This window comes from Petromyzon marinus, chromosome 24 (assembly GCF_048934315.1).
Source record: "Petromyzon marinus isolate PM22_M1 ecotype Great Lakes invasive population chromosome 24, UKy_Petmar_22M1.pri1.0, whole genome shotgun sequence".
In the NCBI taxonomy this organism is placed as follows: Eukaryota; Metazoa; Chordata; class Hyperoartia; order Petromyzontiformes; family Petromyzontidae; genus Petromyzon; species Petromyzon marinus.
The window spans coordinates 16,064,904-16,086,144 of record NC_133690.1 but is presented as its reverse complement, the minus strand read 5'-3'; the positions used below and the strand labels follow the sequence as shown (position 1 = coordinate 16,086,144).

General features: G+C 48.5%; 1 protein-coding gene and 1 long non-coding RNA gene across 2 annotated transcripts; one reads left to right on the top strand and one right to left on the bottom strand.

Moving 5' to 3' along the window:
- The first annotated feature begins 9 nt into the window (after positions 1-9).
- Positions 10-8,029, top strand: LOC116945613 (troponin I, slow skeletal muscle-like). The gene is made up of 6 exons (XM_032960092.2): positions 10-119; positions 1,267-1,398; positions 2,208-2,297; positions 3,399-3,575; positions 4,134-4,225; positions 6,520-8,029. Exons 1-6 carry the CDS (start codon positions 111-113, stop codon positions 6,521-6,523), a joined length of 504 nt encoding a protein of 167 aa, XP_032815983.2. The 5' UTR covers positions 10-110; the 3' UTR covers positions 6,524-8,029.
- Positions 7,902-14,742, bottom strand: LOC142928916 (uncharacterized). The gene is made up of 2 exons (XR_012945225.1): positions 14,374-14,742; positions 7,902-9,189 (listed from the first exon to the last, which is right to left on the bottom strand). It is a non-coding gene; the product is annotated as an uncharacterized LOC142928916 (long non-coding RNA).
- Positions 14,743-21,241: the final 6,499 nt, after the last annotated feature.

Sequence of the window (21,241 nt, the reverse complement as noted above, 5' to 3'; positions counted from 1 at the left end):
AGGCCTTCATCTAGCAGTGGAGTGACAAATAATAATCATTTATTATAAACATATGTTCTATTTTTCACTTTCAGAAAAGAGTCAGCAAGATCTCGGCTTCTCGCAAGCTCATGCTTAAGGTGAGACTCGGGCACTGGCAAGTCTCATGCTCGGGTTAAGGCTGATGATGGCGTTACGATAATTCACGATGGTGATGGCTATGATAAAGATGAAATCCTGGATGACAATGTAGATTAAAACAACATCATTGACAAATATGACGTTGATGAAGATGTAATCCCAGATGATGATGATGATGACTCCAACAAGATGATATTGACTCCCGAATGAGACTGACTCCTGAACGATGACTATGGGTGGTGGGGCGGCTATGGCTAAACAGGGCTTAGCCTCTAAAGGTCACCACGAGCAGAGGGCATCACAAAGAGAAATGCATTCTCTTTGTGACGTGTCAGCCTACCTACCCACGTACTCCCCTAGTGGCACCGTCGTGCCCGATTGTTTTTAAACTTAAAACCAAAAACATTTATTGAACAAAAATCTATATTATGCATTTAAACGATGAACGTGTGTCCTCCTCCACACCACCGCCGCCCTTCAAAATGATTTCAGGTCCCCCAAAGGCAATCAGACACTAGCCCTACCCCTAACTAGCCGACCAGACCCTAGTACAGAACTCGCCGCACCTCTAACCACACTCAGAATCAGAATGTGTTCTCATTTGTCCCAAGATCTGCATCCAATTCGATCACAACCCCGCGTACTGGCCACGACTTGCCGTAACAAGAAGTCTACCACACCTCTGGTGTATCTCCCGACCCATATTCATATTTATTCGTTGTGTGTTCGCGGTGTGTTCCTGATATGTTCCCAATGTGTTCAATTTTGTATTCCCGATGTGTTCATGATGAGGATTTGCAAAGTGATCTCGGTGTGTTCATAATGTGTTCGTGACGTGTTCCCGATATGTTAATTACGTGTTCCCTATGTGTTCGTGACGTGTTCCCGATGTGTTCGTGACGTGTGTTTCTGATGTGTTCGTGACGTGTTCCCCAAGTGTTTCCGATGTGTTCGTGACGTGTTCCCGACGTGTTCGTGACATGTTCCCGACGTGTTCGTGACGTGTTCCCGACGTGTCCCCGACGTGTTCGTGACGTGTTCCCGAAGTGTTCGTGACATGTTCCCGGTATGTTCATGACGTGTTCCCGACGTGTTCCCGACGTGTTCGTGACGCGTTTCCGACGTGTTGCCTTTGCGAGGGTGCAGAGCTTGATGCTCGCCAAGGCCCAGGAGGACCTGGAGAGAGAGAAGCGTGATCGAGAGGACGACAAGCACAACGTGCTGACGGAGCGCGTGCCGCCTCTACAGCTGTCGGGGTTCACTCTGCAGCAGCTGCAGGTGTGGTGAAGGTCATCATCGTCAACAGCAGCACAAGCAGCCAGCAACATCGTCATCATTGTAATCACCTTCGTGTGGTATCAGCCGCGAAAACCATCACGTGAACTCTGGTCAGCAGTCGCTGTTGGTTGGCCATCGAACAAAGACGGCGGTCGCCGCATCGCGTGGCGCTTTCAGATGCGCTCCTGCGGCCGTCTGGAACGCTCTTCCTTCCGATATCAGGAAGCCACTGGAGCTCCGCACTTTTAAATCATCTACATTGACAAACTCAGTTCTGTAGAACTTCTTTTTGTGTTTAGTTTTGTTGTCCTTCCCCCGTACCTCCTATTAGCACGGTTGGCTACGTACGGTACGAAATAAATTCATCATACGCATCACCCACCTCGTGTGCTGTTGTGGCCTTAACGGGCGTTTGCTGACAGCACTCGCCCCAACATGCTTAGAATAGTCAAAGACAAAGATCCCCCATATAGCCTTAACATACTGTTGGGGCAAGTGCTGTAAGCGAACAGCACCTATGAAGGCCGGAACAGCACACGAGGGGGTGGGTGGCCAGCACCACGCCCGACCGCCTTTGTCTCCCTAGTGGCAATGTTTACACACCGCACCAGGTGCTCATTTGAGGCTGAGTCGACCTATGGGAGGCGCTGGACCGGTTGACATAATCGTCACCGGTGTTGGCCGTGAGCGGGAATCGAACCCGGGTCGGCAGGTTCGTAGCGCAGCAGCGTAGCGCTAACACACGCACACACACACGGGGTGGGGAGCATTGCCTCTGCGTGTCACCGTGTATGTTTCTGTGCCGGAAGGAACTCTGCCGGGAGCTGCACCAGAAGGTGGACGTGGTGGACGAGGAGCGATATGACATCGAGTACAAAGTAAAGAAATCCCAGGCGGAGGTGAGACCCGGCCACAGTGCAAATCAAATCACCCCGTCCCTCCCCCCCCCCCCCCCAAACTATCCCCAGGTCTCACCGGGTTTCGTAAAGCCAAGCAGAGGATGGTTGTTGTTGTCAGCCTGGACGGCACGAAAGTGATTCGTCCTTTGCGGACGCGTGGGAGCTGATGAGTTGGTCCGCGGAGGGCGACGCAGGGAAAGTTCAACGTGGCGCTCTGCGTGGTCGTTGAAGAGTATTTGGCTGCGGTAAGATGTCCACATGACGACGGGGGTCACTTCGATGAGCTGTCGTTTGTGGCCAGGCCGCTTCTGAAATAGCTCAGTGGACCTTGACCGGTAAAATAATAATAATAAAAAAAGTTAGTTAAATAGTTAGTGAATACCTCTGCTAGCGAAGCTTCTGGGAACGAAGTTTCTGACGATGACGCGACGCCACGAACCCATCAACTTCGTTAACGGAGGTATTACTGTACTGTACTTATATGCGTCCACGTCTATGGGTCTCCACCCCGAGACCCGCATGGCGAGGGGATGCCCTCATCCAGCAGTAGATTGACAAAGGCCTGTACTGTAGTACTGTATATTAATCGAGTGTGCAGGCGGTGCAACTGCACTAGGGATCACGGGCCGAATAAGGTTGGGAGGTGTTTTTTTTTACTTTTTATGTTACCAGGTAAGGCCCACTGAGATGTGTAGTTATGTTTTCAGAAGCGACCTGGCTATCACAAATGATAGCTCAACGAAGTGGCTTATCACGTGGGAATTTAAAGCAGCCAAATACTCTGAATGCACGTTGTTGATTCTAGACGTGGAGGGGAAAAACCGGAGGACCCGGAGAGAACTCCACGCGACCACGGGGAGAGAGACACGCAAACTCCATAATGTACAGCAGCAGGCGTCAGGGTCGGGAATCGAACCCACGACCTCCTGTATACCGGGCGAGGGAGTTAACATCTCCTGGCCACCGAGCTTGATGGGGTTTGCCACATTTTATTCCTTGCATCAGGAGCCTATGCCAGTCAGGCTCCTCCATGGTTTGGAGGAGTTGTGGCGATCGTTGTTATCGTCTCTCCACGACCCAACCCCCCACCACCACCACCAGATCACCGACCTGAACCAGAAGATCTTCGACCTCAAGGGAAAGTTCAAGCGTCCCAACCTGAAGCGCGTCCGCATGTCGGCCGACGCCATGCTGCGCGCCCTGCTGGGCTCCAAGCACAAAGTGTCCATGGACCTCAGGGCCAACCTCAAGTCCGTCAAGAAGGAGGATACAGACAAGGTTTGTGTGTGTGTGTGTCTTTGCGTGTGTCTGTGTGCGTGTGTGTCTTTGCGTGTGTCTGTGTGCGTGTGTGTCTGTGTGCGTGTTTCTGTGTGCGTGTGTGTCTTTGCGTGTGTCTGTGTGCGTGTGTGTCTTTGCGTGTGTCTGTATGCGTGTGTGTCTTTGCGTGTCTGTGTGCGTGTGTGTCTTTGCGTGTGTCTGTGTGCGTGTGTGCGGGCCGGTGGCGCAGCGGCCACCGCGTGAGGCTAAGAAGCCGGCTACCCGAGTTTAATTCCCGCTCACGGCGAAGATCAGTGGCGAAAAATATTTCAACCGGTCCGAAGGTTCCCCTCCCCTCCACCGGGGCAACTCACAATAATATAGAGCACCTGGTGCTGTGCGTAAAGATCGGCGCTGAAGAAGAAAGGTGGCCAGGGGCGTAGGCTGCTTGCCACGCCATCCCCTTGTTAAGCCAGCCTTAACCAGCCTTAACAAGGAGCTCGCTAACAGCACTCGTCTCAAAAGGCCGGCGAAAACTAGAATTGGGGGGGTCCTTTGTCTTTGCCTCGCGGTGCACAGGAGCGGCAAGAAGTTGGGGACTGGCGCAAAAACATCGAGGCTCTGTCCGGCATGGAGGGACGCAAGAAGATATTCGACTCCCAGGGCGGACAGTGAGTATGGGTGCCCGAGGAAACCCGTGCCAGTGAGGAGACGGCGCTCGAAATCCACGCAGAGAGAGAGAGATCAGGAACCTCCTCGCTGCATTGGTCATCTTGTAATTCACAGCGGATGGGAGTCTCGCACACACACACACACATGCACGCACACACGCACACACACGCACGCACACACACACACGCACACACGCACGCACACAAACACATGTATGTGTGTATGTGTGTATGTATGTCGAACTGCTTTTGCACAGTACGTAGCCAACCGTTCTAATCGGAGGTGCGGTGGAAGGGCAACGAACTAAACACACGGACATCAGTTTAAATTAATTTAGTTTCCAATCTCGATGATGATTTCAAAGTGTATAGCTCCAGTGGCTTCCTATTACCGGAAGTAAGGGCATTTCAGACCGATCTCTGTGTGAGCCACCAACCCCATCGTGGGCCCTATATGATCATGACTCAAGGTGTATCGTTTTGAATCGTGATTTATCCACTGCTGGATGAACGTTTCCCCACGCCATCAGCAACACACTCCAACCTGCTCTTGCTCGTCTCAAATGTATCGTTTTGATTCCGATCCCCGTTCAGTAATTTCTCCAGCCAGACTGTGCATAACAAATTAAATTATCAGTCAAAACACCTCCCCGAATCTGTCTACTTGAAAAAATATATTTTTTTACACATCCCATCGGCGAACTAATACTGCAGCATTGGCTCCTTGGAAGCAAACTCCGGACTGGTTTCGCCAAATGGGTGTCTCATCAGCAGCGGCAGGCTTGCTTAAAATAATGCTGGCGAAATGGCAACTGTATTGTCAAGCACCCTCTCTCTGTGTTCACGTATGGGTCCGAGTTCGACGCACAACTGCAACACGTGACAAGATACATTAGCAGACAATGTGTCCTCCATACGTGTCTCTCAATATACATACATACCAAAATAATACAAGTTTTGTTTTACACAATCAATATACTTTGTTATTTAGTGGAGAGACAGACATATGAGAGGAGATATTGCGTATCTATTTTTACTCTTTGGGTCTTTCGGTAAAGTCACGTAGATAGAAAAATAATAGATCACGACGTTTCGATCGCTACAACAAGCAAATCGTCTTCACCTACGTGACTTTACCAAAAGACCCAAAGAGTATGAATGCCTGCAGTCACGAAAGTTTTAAATCAAGATTTATCTATTTTTGTTATTTATATTCTCCGCAACCACGCTAATTGATTGTCAGAAACTTAATTGAGACGCGAGCAATCCGATGAGCTATGAAGCTCTTGTTCACAGATGTCCAGTTTGTTTAACACGTCGGCTTTCGCGACCAATATCATCCATAATCCAGTTTCTTTCACAGATGCCCAATAGCATAATGCTGTGCGAAGCATACATACTCTTATTTCCTTAATCGTTGATGCACGCATGATTCGATCGATGTTATTAGAATATCGTAAGCCCAATAATACACTTTCATCGATTTATTTAATAATGCACCGCGTATGTTATGCCATGGGCTGCCTGGATTTTAATGCATTCGACTCTTACCCTGTGTCGATGTCTCTAGCGCCGCCTAGCGGGAAGGGGCTGCAGCTGCCTGTCGTCAACAAAAAGAGATAGCCAGACGACCTTGCGTCTCACATCAAGAGCATCCCGTCTCTCCACCCAACTAAAAACAAAACTATTTCTGACACAACCCACCGGTCCCACGGTCTTTTGGGGAGTGAATCATTCCACTTTTCTCAACCACAGCTCGCACAACTCAACGCATTGTTGGTAAACACTGTGGCCTTAGAACGAAAGGTGACATTTTGGGCAATGGTCATTCAAAGTGATGTGAAAGGCCATTGCCCGAAACGTCGACTTAACGCCGCTAGTCCTGTGGGCATGTTTCGTGGTATAAGTGGCCGTGGCCATGTAAGAGGCGGTGGGGGCCGACGGAGCCCAGGCTAACGGCTCTCCACGTGTCTCGGCTGAGTGCAGCTGTCAGCTGCTGCGCTACGAACCTGGCGACCCGATGTTCGATTCCTGCGCACGGTCAACACCAGTGACGATTATCTGAACCAATCCTGGACCTCCTCTAGGTCGACTCAGCCTCAAATGAGTACCTGGTGCGGTGCGTAAAAACATCACCGCCGGGGAGACAAAGGCGGCTGGGCGTGGTGCTGGCCACCCATCCCCTTCGTGTGCCGTTCCGGCCTTGATAGGCGCTCGCTAACAGCACTTGCCCCAACAGTCTGCTAAGGCTATACGGGTGATCTTTGTCTTTTGCTTCTTCTTATGTATTCTAGGTAAAGCAACAGAGGCATGGAGCTCAAGTGGAGTCAAACACGGAGTCGTCCGACCCGCAACACCAAACTTCCGTCGTCACTCGACTTACAATTCAATTTATTTTTGCTTGCGTGGCCCTTTGCTCAAACGCATATAAACCCACTCGGAGGATCGACAAGATGCGATCGATAATTATAAGTCCGTTAAAAAACAAAAGAACACATCCCAATGAAGACCAGGGCAAATCTGTACACCATATGTGTGCGTGGTGTCCGTGACCTTAATCAATCATAGCATAATCGTTTGATCATTACACCACCAATAATGTACACGTCCCTATTTTGTTTAAATGTATTTAAGTCACAGCCAATGAGAATAAGGGTATGTTTCCTATAAGAGATGTGACTTTTTGCACACAATTATAAGCCCAGTGTGTGTGCGTGTGCAAAATATTCGTTTTAATAGACAATGTTGATCTGTACTTGCAGTGAGCCCATTGCTTACAAGCACAATGCAGAATCAAGCATCAATATAACCCACAGCATGCAAAGTCTATTACACATCATGCACTCTTCAAGTACCAATTGGCGGGGAAGGCAACAGTAAGTTTTCCTAGAGATTAAATTCGCACCCGCCATAGGAATATGGATTCTGACCCCCCCTCCTCCTCCCACAACTGGCGCAAGTTTATAAACAGGAGATGAACATAGCGAGTTAATTCTTGGTAAGATCATCGTGGAGGCATAATGCCAATGTTCAGCTACAGCATCTGCCACCCGACAGGGCCAATCAAAAACGAGTTGTCACGCAGGGGCAAGTATGCGAATTAAATTTGTTTTCAGCACTGTATCTACGCACGGACGTTGAACTTCTTTCGCATCGCACGTAGCTAACGGTGCGAATCGGAACAAACTGGAGGATTGTTGAAACGCAGAGAAAATACTGACAATTGTCAAAATATTCCAATCCCAATCGGCATGCCATTCCCAATCGGCACATCAATATCAATCGGCACACCAATATCAATCGGCAAACCAATATCAAATCGGCATACCAATATCAAATCGGCATACCAATCTCAATGTGAATACACAATTTGCCCACGTGGCGACTATATTTGTTTAGCGGAGGGTATAGCTGAGCATTGGCTTTATACACGACACAACGATTTAAACCGAAAATGTACGAGTAATAATATTGGTCGTTCACGGCCCACGCGTACAATTCGGAGATGAGTGAAGGCCCCGATAGCTCGTTTGACGAAGACGTCGCTGTGTTTGACCCCGGTGCGAAGCGTGGGCTGGGACGACTAAAGGGGAGAGGTAAAACGGAGGGCAGCACGTGGGGCTGGCCATAACCAAGCTGCCTCGACAGGAGCCGCGGACGAATAGCGCATGTCGTAGTGGGGGGGGGGGTACCTTCATTCATCCAGCAGTGGAGTGAGACTGGCAACGCATTTGTGTATGCTTGTGCTGTCCCGTGTGTTTGCAGACTGTAGGGTTTGGTGTTAATAAAGGGTGATGGCTGCTCCGTCGTGTGGACTGCGCGGATGACTCTGGTTCGGGCGATTGTGCGTGTATCGGGGGGTGGGTGGGGGAGTGGGTGGGTCGGTATGGGGGTCGGTGGGGGTTTTGGTGGTGGGTGGGGGTTAGGGGGGAGGGAAATGTTCGTGGGGGGGCAGGCGGGGGGACGTGGGGCGGCAGCTGCCCCTGTGCGGCACAACGTCGACTCAGCCCCGGCCTGCACTTGGCTGTTTGTCTGCCACGTAAGGGACCATCAGAGGAAGTCATCTGCGAGCGATGTATGCAATTTTGAACATGGCACCGGCACACACCACAACAACGACAATAATTTAGATGTATAAGACGCCCTTGAACAATGGATGTCAGAGCGCCACGCGTGTAAAGGAGGAAAATAAATGAGAGAGAGAGGGAGACTAAAGATGCAAGACCGAGATGTCGAGAAAGGAGCCATTTCTCTTTGTCGAATCGTGCCACGGGGTCTTAAACGGCGAGCACTCTCGCAGTATTAACCGGGGTGACCGCCAATCCCTGCCACAGCAAGTGACAAACACTTGACGACAATGGGCTATAGTTTGACCCTAGCTGAGATTTGAACTCCGTTTGAACGTAAGCAGCACAATGTAGTAATGTAGTTACTACGCCACTGACACAACCCGAGTTACTACGCCACTGGTAGGGGTGGGGGGCATTCTGTTTTGTCCGGAAAGTCGGACAAATCGTAGGGACGAGATCCACGAAAGTTCCCATTCCTACAACCCACACAACGGCAACAGCAGCAAGCAGCAGACGCAGCCAGTGAGTTGTCAGTGGGGAGCTCGTGCCAGGCTAGGTGCACGTCGTCAAAGCCTGCATACACGTGAAGTGTGGAAGGCCCGCTGGCAAGGAGGCTGCGGATCGGACAGAGGCAGATGTTTTGAGTTACCCCGTCCAATGTGGCTGGCAGATGCACCACCTGCTGTTCCGTTGACTGTGCCAATTTGCGGTATATTTTATCTGAGCGTCGCCTCTCCGACTTCTGTTGCAGCAGGCAGTATCCAGTAAACGTGAAAACGTTCGCGCCGTCAACCAACGTTGTTGGCCCAAAGGTGAACGTTTACCGAGTGGCGTCTTTATTTATCCTGGAAAGCCTCGCTCAGGAGTTTCACAAGGCTCTCGTTCAGGAGGTTCCTGCAACACAGGGATGTACCAATGAGCATTTAAGCGGTGCTTGATGTTTGCAGCCCAGAGCCAGTGGTGGAAATTTCACATTCCTATTTGGGGGTTGGGGGGCGGGTGTGAGTTTATCCATAGGACAACCACTGTTGACTTCCCCGCAAAGTGGCACAATATGAAGGGCCGAGTCAACCGCTCAACCAGGAGTCAAACTCGCACGCTTCTGATTGCGAGGCACTCGCTCCACCGCCTAGCCACCACCACCAACACCACAGGGGGAAAGTTTAGGGGGTTTGTATTTTTTAAAGGGTACGTCCCAAGCTTCGTTGATTCAACAAGTCACGTTAAACAAAAAAGACGTGTTCCACGTCGTGGTTTATCTGCCTGACGACATGTTATAGACTCGGAGCAATCCATAATATATTTTTTTGTTTGGGTTAGATCGCGTAAATGTATAAATGTGTCTCATTGTTTTTTTCGGTAGTCACGTATGTAGAAATCCAATACAATTATATTAAAATAAATCACGACGTTTCGACCGCAACACAAGCGATCTTCATCAGGTGTAAAAAACAAATCGCGAGGGAGCACATAGGGTGACATCAACGCAACACATAGAGAGCGTTAAACTGCACGGAGGTAAATACAACAAGAAGATGAGAGACGAGAATTCAACAAACCTAAGAAAACATTACGTGATGCAAAACCAGTCGGCAAACAACACAGAGTGAACAAATACGAGGTACAAGGTTTATTTATTTATACGCTTATCCAACCCAAAAAGCCTCTATTATGGATAATGTTGGTCGCGAAAGCCTCCTCCTGCTACCATTGCTACTAAATGTTAAACTGACTCCGGGAACTGTCGACTACAAGCCGCTACACGGGTCTCTTGGTTTCCTTCCGGGACACAGTCGAGTTCAGATTTTCATTCCCACCCCGACCATCCGGGTCGTTCCGGCCAATTTCCACTCCCTGGTGTTACACTCTAGTCTCGTTTGCGGCTTAGATATATATGTGTGTGTGTGTCATAGGCTTTTGCCGTCACACTCAACGGTAAGGCGAATTATTTGGTTCCCTGATGATGGGGGACAGTACGTCGCTTACCCCCCCCGACACGGTGCATTCGGCAGTGTAAATGGATCCATCACATTTCGATTTAAAGCTTTCGTGACTGCAATGATTCATCTTCTTTGGTTCTTTCGGTAAAGTCACGTAGAATTAACTACGTGACTTTACCGAAAGAACCAAATAAGAATGATCCATCACAGTTAGTCTATTGGCAGGTCGCGTTTGGTGCGGCGAGGTGTAGGTGACTCCCAAGTCTTTCCAAGATGTGCGGTACAGCGTTGAAGAGAAGGCCAAAATACCATGGTAAGATATGGCTCTATAGAGCTCCCACTATTTGTGGAGGCCCTTTTGCCAGCAGTGAGGTGAGCATGCAATTACAGGGCTGCACCTTTACCATGTGGCCGTAATGTTTTAATCGCATGCCTATTTATTTGGGTTCTGTATTTACCAATCCGCGTAGAGCCACGTGGTGGCGACAGAGCCACGCGTAGAGGAGCGTCATCCACTTGTATATTACGGCTATGCAAACCCAAACTATAGACCGTATTGCCAACCAAACTATAGACCATATTGCAAACCAAACTATAAACCAAATTGTAAACATTCCTATAGACCATATTGCAAACCAAACTATAGACCGTATTGCCAACCAAACTATAGACAAAATTGCAAACCGCGATAGTCTTAGCTCCTTCAACGGAGGAGGAACGGCAAAACTAGACAATGTCCCTCGCTTCTGAAGCCCGCTTGTCGTGGGCAGCAGACCTCGGTATTGGGATTTATCTCCTGGATATATTGAATCGAACAGTGTGCGTGGGTTACATTAATTAATCGGTAGTCACAAAACAAATCCAATATTTATTTCAAATTCATTGAAAACTAAACAATTTTTTGTTTTACCAGGTGATGCCCACTGAGCTATGTAGCTCTTTTTCAGAAGCGACCTGGCCACAAATGATAGCTCAGCGAAGCGGTTCATCACGTGGAATTTTACAGCGACCAATTACTCAAAACGCATTTTTCTAAATTGGAGGAAAAAAATCGGAGCACCCGGAGAAAAAATCCACGCGACCACGGGGAGACCTTGCAAACTCCAAATATACAGCAGGCGTCAGGGTTGAGATTGAACCCACAACTTCCTCCATACCAGGCGAGCCAGTTAACATCTTGCCACAATTGGACCCCAAGGTGGCAAGATGAGTATATCGTCATCTAGCGGCTGCAGGGGTCAATTGAACTACTTACGTCCAACACATACGAATAAAAAAAACCTCCTTCCTGCACACGTGTTTATTCAGCTCCTAAACTTGAGCTCAGATTGATGGCGTGGTGGAGGGCATAGCCTCTTAGCCAGCGAGACTTCAGCTCCCTCATGGTAATTTAGACAAAGATTCACCCAGTCTGTACGACGGTCTGCCACTGACTTTAATGTGTATATATAGAGAGGATATTTAAATGAATTCATTATCATATGTATTGACAGAGCTGATTTTCGCACACCGATATGGCTCCTACTTGAAGTTGATTTGAACTCGGGTCGTAGTGCAGCGCGCTAACTGATGCGGACCGCTAAACCCATGCACACACACACATCCACACGCTTGCATATGAAGACAAAGTACCGCGCCACGTATAACATTTAACAGACCGCTGCGGTAAGTGTGCGTGGGTAAACAAATACGAATATCCCCCGTGTAGCCTTAACAGACTGTTGGGGCAAGTGCTGTTAGCGAGCACCCACCAAGGCCGGAACGACACACGACGGGGTGGGTGGCCAGCACTACGCCCGGCCGCCTTTGTCTCCCCGGTGCTGATGTTTGCACACCGCACCCGGTTAGTCATTTAAGGCTGAGTCGACCTCGTGTAGCCTCGGGACCGGTTCGTATATGCGCCATTGTTTTTGACCGTGAGCGGGAATCGAACTCGGGTCGCCGGGTTCGTAGCGCAGCGCAAACCGCTGAGTTTACCGACTGCCAGCAAACACGCAAGCCACCCACACTTCCTGCTCGCGTGCCCAATCCTGCATACTCAATTCATTATGGACTTCATCATTATGGTTGTAATTTTATTTACGATGTCTTCGGAGTCAGTGGCTGTCGGCGCGAGGTTCTGCTAACTCGGCACTCTGCTGCTGGCCAGAGTAAACACCGGGGAATAAAAAGGCAACATCACAACTTGACAGAACTTGACAGAAGCCATGGGCGAAATGTTCCAGTTTGGATGATGACGATGCAGAGATTGGCATCGCCGATTAGCAGGGTTTGGCTACGTACGGTGCGAAAGAAGTTCAACATGAGTACACATACGTGCACGTGCAGAGAGACATCGGCAATGCTTTCGCCGACGATCTGGCGAATACCAACGATTGGTTAACAAGCGACTTACGGGGGGGGGGGCCCTGCAGGCGAAATATGGAAGCAAAAACAGGCGAGTTGCCAACACGTGGACACGGAGGAGAGTGGAAAAGTGAAAATGGTTGGAGTAAAATCTTGATTTAAAGCTTTCGAGTCTGCAGGAATTCATATTCTTTGGGTCTATCGGTAAAGTCACGTAGATAGGTTCAAATTAATAAAAAATAAAATAAACAAAAAACGACGCCGTTTCGATCGCAACACAAGCGATCGATGAAAAAAAAACTACGAAACGTCGTAGTTTTTGGTTTATTTGATTTTTTATTAATTTGAACCTATCTACGTGACTTTACAAAAAAAAAACAAAGATTATGGTTGGAGTAAACTAGTTAGCCAGACACTAGCACTAACCCTAACAAACTAGTCAACCAGACCATAGTCTGACCCTCAAACTATAGACAACCAGGACGGTATTACATTTTTGTCCAACCCTAATCACCAAAAAACAACTACAGACACGAGCACTGCACACAACCACGCCTCGACCTACCGACTACCAGCTAACTAGCACTAACTAGCCTTAGCCCTAACCATACTAGCCAAACACACGCTCACACTACCCCAACCACGAACAACACTCGCTAACCAAACTCTTAACTCCCGTAGCCAACCGGACCTTAGCACTACCCCTAACCACACTAGCCCTGGTAGCTCTAACAACTTCTAGCCAATCAACACACATCCCCCCTCCCCTTTTTTTTCTAGGACTCCCCCCAGCCCCTCCCCATCCTTTGTTCGCGTAACCACGTGTGGCGACGTTGTTTACAGCGCCGCCATCTGGAGTCAATGACTGAAGGAATTTCTGAGCCTTTAAACGATTCCAGCGTCTTCGGCTTCACGAATCGATTCTTATTCTCGTTCCCGTTGCGCTGCGCGCTCGAATAGAAAAGAATGTCATCATCCTAGTGGTGGTCGTGCTTAGAGGCGAGTACTTTCATGAGTAATTGAAACTCGCTTGAAGCTTTAACATTCACGTGTTTCATCATTCGCGTGACCCAGGTCTTGCTCGCAAAAGAAGTTCTCGCATGCGTCTCGTTGGGCTTTTAAACCATCTCCTGGCTAAGGGGGAAAAAAAAACACAAAACCTCACGTAACATGAACCACCTTGTGACAACATCGCGTGGCGCTTGAGAAACGTGACACGGGTTTGTTGGCAAGGAACCGGTCCAGGTATCATCACCGATGTGAGTCGTGCCAGGGAATGTGCATATCGCGGATAAACGGGTCTCAGCGCCCAGTGCGCTAACGACCGTGGCAGGTTGTACGGTATACGGTGTTTCACAGTAAAACACATTTGTGTGTCTCTCTGTGTATATGTGTCATTCTCCGTGTCTGTGTTTATCTCTCTCTCTGTATGTGTCTTTCTCCCTGTCTGTGTTTGTCTCTCTCTCTCTCTCTGTGTATGTGTCTCTCTCCGAGCTTGCATTTACATACAGTTCTCACCTGATGACGATTGCTTGTGTTGCAATCGAAACGTCGTGTTCTATTTTTTTTTCTACGTAAACTTTTACCCAAAGAACCAAAGAGCAATACCCATTGGACTTACGTTTCCCCCCGTTTCACGTCGTTTCGCTAACACGTCGTCAATGTATTAATACCGCTATGTGATTTGTTGCGTCGCCTCAACCCCACACACGCGCGTCGCCGACACGATCGTCCGTGCCGCGTCTCGTTATCCGTCTCCTCTCAGCCTTCCATCACCACCAGCACCACCTACCCTGTAAGTCGCGTCGATGTACGTCGCTCCCGACACGACAAAAAACGGCGTTGTTACTCCTCTTCGTAACGAGGAAGAAGAACCGTGCGCACGCCTTTCGATTGCGTGACCCTTTTCCAAAAGCGCGCCCTTGTCATCGGGAGTAAGGGCCGTCCATAAATGACGTCACGCACCTGGGGGGGGGGGGGGTGAAAATGTGACGTCACATCAAAATGCGCCACTTTAAATAAAACACGTTCTACTTATATTCTTGGTTCTTTCGGTAAAGTCACGTAGAAGGGAAACAATAAATAATAAAATATATATATATAAAACAATAAAATTATCACGACGTTTCGACTGCAACACAAGCAATCATCATCAGGTGTGAAAACCACAACACTGATGATGATTGCTTGTGTTGCAGTCGAAACGTCGTGATAATTTTATTGTTTCATATATTTTTTTTTTATTGTTTCCCTTCTACGTGACTTTACCGAAAGAACCAAGAATATGAATCCCTGCAGTCGCGAAAGCTTTAAATCACGTTCTCCTTAATTAAATAGACTTTTTAATAAATGTTTTCTCCTACATCAGAGTGCAGCGCCACATTAAATACGCACTACAATGCCAATAGTTTCAAGCGATTTGAACCATGTTTTTTTTGTGGGGGGGGGGGCAGAGCTTTGTGACGTCATATTTAAGGGGGTATCTGACTTTTTGTGACGCCGTGTGACGAAGGGGGGGGTCAAAAATTGTCCAAAATCGCGTGACGTCATTTATGGATGGCCGCGTACTAAACAAGCGATAACAACGTTACGTTTGGATCCACGTAGCCCTGGTTTTTTTTGTTGTGTCCCCACGTTTTGGGCAACGCTTTGACCAACTTTGCCCGCTTTAACTCGAGGCGACTTCCCGAATAGCAACACGAAACGTTATCCCGAAGTTTTCGCTCGCGCGTTTGATCGAATTTCAGACACGTTATCCGTGGCCTTAGCTGTAAAGTGTTGAATATATATGACTAAATGAAACTATCCCTTATACGTGCCAGCCATGCACACATTGACTAAACGTAAGGCGATCTACACTCGACTTGTTAACCGATAAGTCGTTAAAGTCCCATCACTGATGTGTCTACTCCGCACGCGACCGCGATGCGTGAGCACATGGTTTAAACATTTGAAGACCACCCCTCCCCCTCCCCATCCTCTCCTCCGCGTATTTTCTTTCTTCGAGGTTATTTCTTTTCACAACGAAGGGAATTTCCTGAACTCTCTCCCTCTCTCTCTCGTCTCGCGCTACGGCCAAACAAACCGCAGCAAGCGAGAGTCGCGCGGTGCGCGCCCAGCGCCGGTGTCAATTCCACTGCTGGATGATGACCAACTCTCTGCTACGCCGTGTGGGGTCGTTTGGCCCAACTCTGGGGGTTAACCACTCCCTCGGTGTAGCGGTGCTGCGGGGTTCTCTCACGATGGTAACAGTTGGCGCTGTTTGTTCAGCGCCCTTGCAAATATAGGCCTGTTTTGCCATGTTATGGCGCAATAGCGGTTGTTATTGCCATCGTAACAAGACCTTACTTGCACATTATGATTTGCACGGTTGGTGGCGTACGGTGCGAAAGAAGTTCGACATACGTGCATACTCGCTGCGGCTCCCCTGACGAAGATTCCAGCAAGTGGAGCGAAACGTCGGACATTATTCCCAAACAACATGCCGTATGACTGCAATATATACATATATGTGTTTACGTCATTATTAAGTAAATAAAATAAACTTTCAGCCGGAACACTTCGGAACGCTGTTCCTGGAATTATGTTGGCACGCCACATCCATCTTGGCTTATTTTGCTTTTTTTAAAATAATAAATATGTTTTATAGGATGTGAGGAATATAGGGTACAATAATATAGGATTATTATGGATGGCGTTAGCTCGGACTCCAGTGATAGTGCCTTACGCCAATTGAACCTTATGGCTGTACCCCGGGGTACCCTAGTGCCCCGGCTCTCGCATAATGTCCGTGATGCAGTCATTCTTAGTCTGTCGATGGTCGGCGATGCGGCAATCGACTCATTTCGACGAGCCGTACACGATGCACTATTCAAAGTTGAACATTTTTTATAACGATTTTTTGATGCAAATGTTTGGCGTTTCGACATCGCGGAGTGTGGCACTGATTTTCTGATTGATTGGTACCCCAGTCGCGGAGTTAAGTTACACCCCTGGGAAGAAAATAGTGTCCCAGAAATAAAATATTTAATTGCCTCGGCCGTTTTGTGTTATTTGGTGCCCCGGGGTAACCGGCATGAGGATCAATTATCCCTTCTCCACGCCAGCCTAGCAGCGCTAATATTGGAGAATATCGAGTGAGAAATGTAGCCCCACTATGTCTATTATTAATTGATTCACGTTGACGTTTCAAAGACATGCGGGCAACGCGTGCTCACACTTTATTATTATTATTATTGTGAATAGTTTTTTTTTTTATAAAGTGGTTTGTTGTCCCTCCCCCACCGCACCTCCGATTATCACGGCTGGCAGGCGTACGCCATGAAATAAATTCAACGTAGGAATTGTGTTTTTTTGTTGTTGTTGTAAGTCATTGTTTGACGACGGCTTTGTTCGCCCGTGCCCGAGTTTAAACAACAGAACCGCGGGCGGATTTTCCCCGACTTTTCCAGCACGCGTGATGGACCGCACGGGGCCACATCGGAACGGCAGCGTTCACGTCTTGTTTGGTTGTTTTAACCCTGCCGGCGGCGGCGGCGGGGGGGAGAGGTGTTTTGTACCTCATTAAGTCAACATCGCCCTTCCATTATTTTCTGGAAACACAACAGCGAGACGCGAGAGGGGAAATGTTTGCGCAATTATGTAATTGGCGCATTTATCGTCGTCGGCCATGCTCTATCCACTGCGGGATGAAGGCCACCCCAGGCCGATGCATATTGGATAATCTAGCTCCTGCACAGAGCTGATTTAATCACTCCATTTCTGTGGTGCACGTACTCTCGTGTTCTCTCCTTTGGCTGTCATTCCGCCATCAGTCTCGACCGCCGGCTTTTTTAGCGTTGGCGTCTCTCTGATTTTAGTTTAATTTCTGGCTCATGCGCCCCCCTTATTGCTGTCTTACGTCTCCCGAGATACATGCCCACCACTCACACGGCGCCCGGCACTAACCGCATATTTACCACTCACCACTCACCTGACACCCGCCAGACACTCACCGCTCACCCGTCTCACCAGGCACTCACAATGAAGACCAGACACTCACTACTCCGATTAGCAAGGTTGGATACGTACGGTGGGAAAGAAGTTCAACATACATACGTACTCATACTTGACACTCACCGCTGAGTGTCATCTTCCTCCAGCTACTGATTTCTCTTCTCCTATTACTTCCACCCTAGCTGCCACCATCACCACCACCGACCGCCCCTATCTCCCCAATACAGTTCACTTTCACCCCCCCTCACCAACCTCTCTGAAACACAGTAGGCGATTGTTGTTGGCGATAGAAGGCAGCGTGATTGCCGTTATCTCATCATCTCGCCACCACCGCCACCACCATCATCATCATCATCTCTCTGTGAGCGCCTTCACTTTCACGTGGGCATGCGTGACTGCAAGTTCGACATCCGTGGAGAGACGATCGGATTTCACGAGTCGGTGTGCGATCGGAGTGACTTGCTTCTGGGTGTGCGTGCGTCTTGCGGTAGGTGAGTGTGGAGTGTGAGCGGTGTTCGTGGTGAGAGATGAGTGTGCGATCGGAGTGACTTGCTACTGTCCAGAGAATGGGGCTGAGTGTGTCTGGTGAGTGATGGGTATCAGGTGAGTGGTTGGTGAGTCACGTAGGGATGGTCGGGAGATGACGGTGCAACAAGTGGGTCTGTGACTCCGTGTGTACAACGGATCTGAATGCTATCCCCACTTAGGGGTTTTTGGGGTTTCTCCTTTGACCCCAGAAAATAAACGTGAAATTATTTAATAAATAAAATACATCGCTTTAACATCCCAATGCAGGACTGTCCCCTCCCAAAAAAAACATTCTCCAGACTCCGTGAGGCTTCTCTGAATTCACAGAATTCCATTTTACCCTATTCTATATTTGCGTATGGTGTTAATAAAGTTATACAATATGATCACACGCGCGCACACCGGATTACAAGACGAACCTGCAACATTTGCTATACCATACGGGGGGAGGTGGGGGGGGGTCTTGCATTCCATTGAATACGGTATTTTATTACCCTCCTTCACCAACCAAGGTGGTGAAGTATGGTCAAACAATCCGCACGACCCCTCCCTCCCCCATCGCCACGGTGTGTATGGAGGGCCCTCATCCAGCGGTGACCGCAGAAGGGACGTCCCTACGAATCGTGACCCACGCTGTCGGTATTGGGGTGGGATGGGCGATCGTTACAAATACGTGGAGTGTGAGAGTCGGCGGCGAGTGGTTACCAAATAAGGATGGTTATCTGGACGTCGAAAGCAGGAGGGGCAGCTCGTGATTCTGTGTAACACTCAATCCACCCACCTCCCTGTACACACGCACACACACACGAAAAACAGAGTTTGTTGAGCCTCTGGGTCACCGTGTTCTAATCGTGGAAAGATGCCAATGATCTCACAAATATGCAGACAATTGTGGTGAAGCGGTTGGCATCAGCCAGTGCATTAATTTCATCGCAGTGGGATACATTCTTAAGGCTTGCAACTTTAAACCCCCCCCCCCAAAAAAAAAAAATTGAGCACACGCATCGAATTAACTTCGGATGTCCACTTAATGCGGCTGGCTGCATTCCAGCTCTGAGATATAAAAATAAATCCTTCTGAATGCCACGCGGCGAACTTAATGTCTGATCCCTTCTCAATCGGTCTTCGGTGAGTAAATGGTGAAAGGCAGAGGCCCAGCCCTGGCATCGCTTGCTGGCGCCACTGCTGGTGGTATGGCCGCCTCCACCAAGAGGCGGGCTGGTGGAGGCCATAACAGCACCGTCTGGAGCAATGGCCTCTCGCTCTTCAGTGTGGCCCAGCGACCACTCGGCCGATGCCAACATTTCCGAGGCCCACACAGCCACCCCCCGCCACCGACCCCCTGCTGACAAAACGCATTCCCGAATCTCTCTAAATGCTAGTTATACAAAATTATTAATGTTTCCGGAATAAAAAAAAACTTTAGTGTTTTTTTTTAAACGCAGCTATAAAGTTTTTTTGTTTTGTTCAGGAGGGCCATTTAGATCTCAGGGTTAGAGCAGTTTAATCAGGGTAGTTTATCAAGCCTGTATATTTGGAGTTTGTATGTTCTGCCGGTTGTCGCATGGATGTTTCTCCGGGTCCTCCGGTTTTTTCCTCCACACATTTAGAATCAACACATTCGTTAAGAGTATTTGGCTGCTATAAATGTCCACGTGATGATAAGCCACTTCGTTGAGCTATCGTTTGTGATAGCCAGGTCGCGTCTGAAATACAGCTGCGTAGTTAAGTGGGCCTTACCTGTTAAATAAGAAAAAAAGTAAGAAAATATATATTGTTTCAATATAAGTTAAATATAAATGTCGGAAACAGAAGGTGTATAAACGTTGTCTTTATTTCCGGATCAACCTGCGTTTGCATCACAGCCCCGTGGCCCACCTGGAGGACCATCGTGGCCCACCCAGTGGCACAGGGGACCACGCTCTGAGAACCACTGCACGAGGGTCTGCAGGCTCCCTCTACAGCAGTGGTTCTTAACCTTGGGTGTACGCACCCACTGGGGGTGTGAGATGCCCTTTCTGTTGATGCGAGACATGGCAATATTTTTTAGAAGGTTAAAATAATCGAAAACACAAATTAAGCACGGGCACGTATACTAAGTACAACTACTTTGTTTCAGCAAACCCCTGTGTATTTATTCACATTATACTTTGGGTTTTTTTTTTACGATAGAGAACCTAAGGGGTGCAATGCTGCAGTACATGTTAAGAACCACAGCTCTAGGGGTTTATTTGGAATTCAAATCCACGCTGGTCAAACGTCTTGAAGGAGGTGGGAGTACCCACGCTTTACCTCGCCACACGTGACCGGCCAGTCTACTTCACTCGAACAACTTCAATGGCAATTTTGATGAATCGCCTGAAAATGTTGAGTGCAAATAGTTTTATTCGCTGTGGGCACTGCAGTAAGATCCATTGTTGTCCTCTACTGTTGGCCCACGTCTTTGTTTACCATCTTCGCCAACTCGCATTGACCAGCGTGGTGAAGCATGATCAGATAACCCTCACCACGTACGTACAGTGCGGAGAGGCTCTTACCCCGACAGCGGATTGACAAAACACCTATGTTAATGTTTGGCTTAAAGATGTTTTTTTTTGCTGACAAGCTCAGAGTTCTGTCCTTGACACCGTCCACCCGATTCCCTTCGTGGCGTATTTGCCTGCACGTTGACTTGCCTTTCGCATCCCAGGTCTCCCTCGAAAACGAAACAGGGATGTTTGGCAAAAATGGCTCGAAATTAAATCGATTTTAATGTGGAGTTAAATATCGGCAACAAGTGTGTGCCGGAAAAGTGTAACGTCCCCTGGTGTATGGATTGAAGAGGTCACTTGGTTCTTTGAGCATTGTTGATTTTTTTGTATGGTACCGATGAGGTCTATTCATGACGAAACCGGTTCACAATTGTCTATCACTGCGTCACTGCTGCTTCCCGTCGGTCGGTCACATTATCTTCAATTTGTTTATGATGGTGACCGAAGACAAGACGACGCAACGCTGCAGTTCTTCGGGAACTGTTGGTTGGTGCTTGCACAATGCACACACGCGGCGTGATTCTTGTTACTTACACGTGTTTGTGTATTGTTTGAAACTCGTCGTTTATTTGTAAAGATTTCGGCCGGCACTATTTTCTTCCTCTT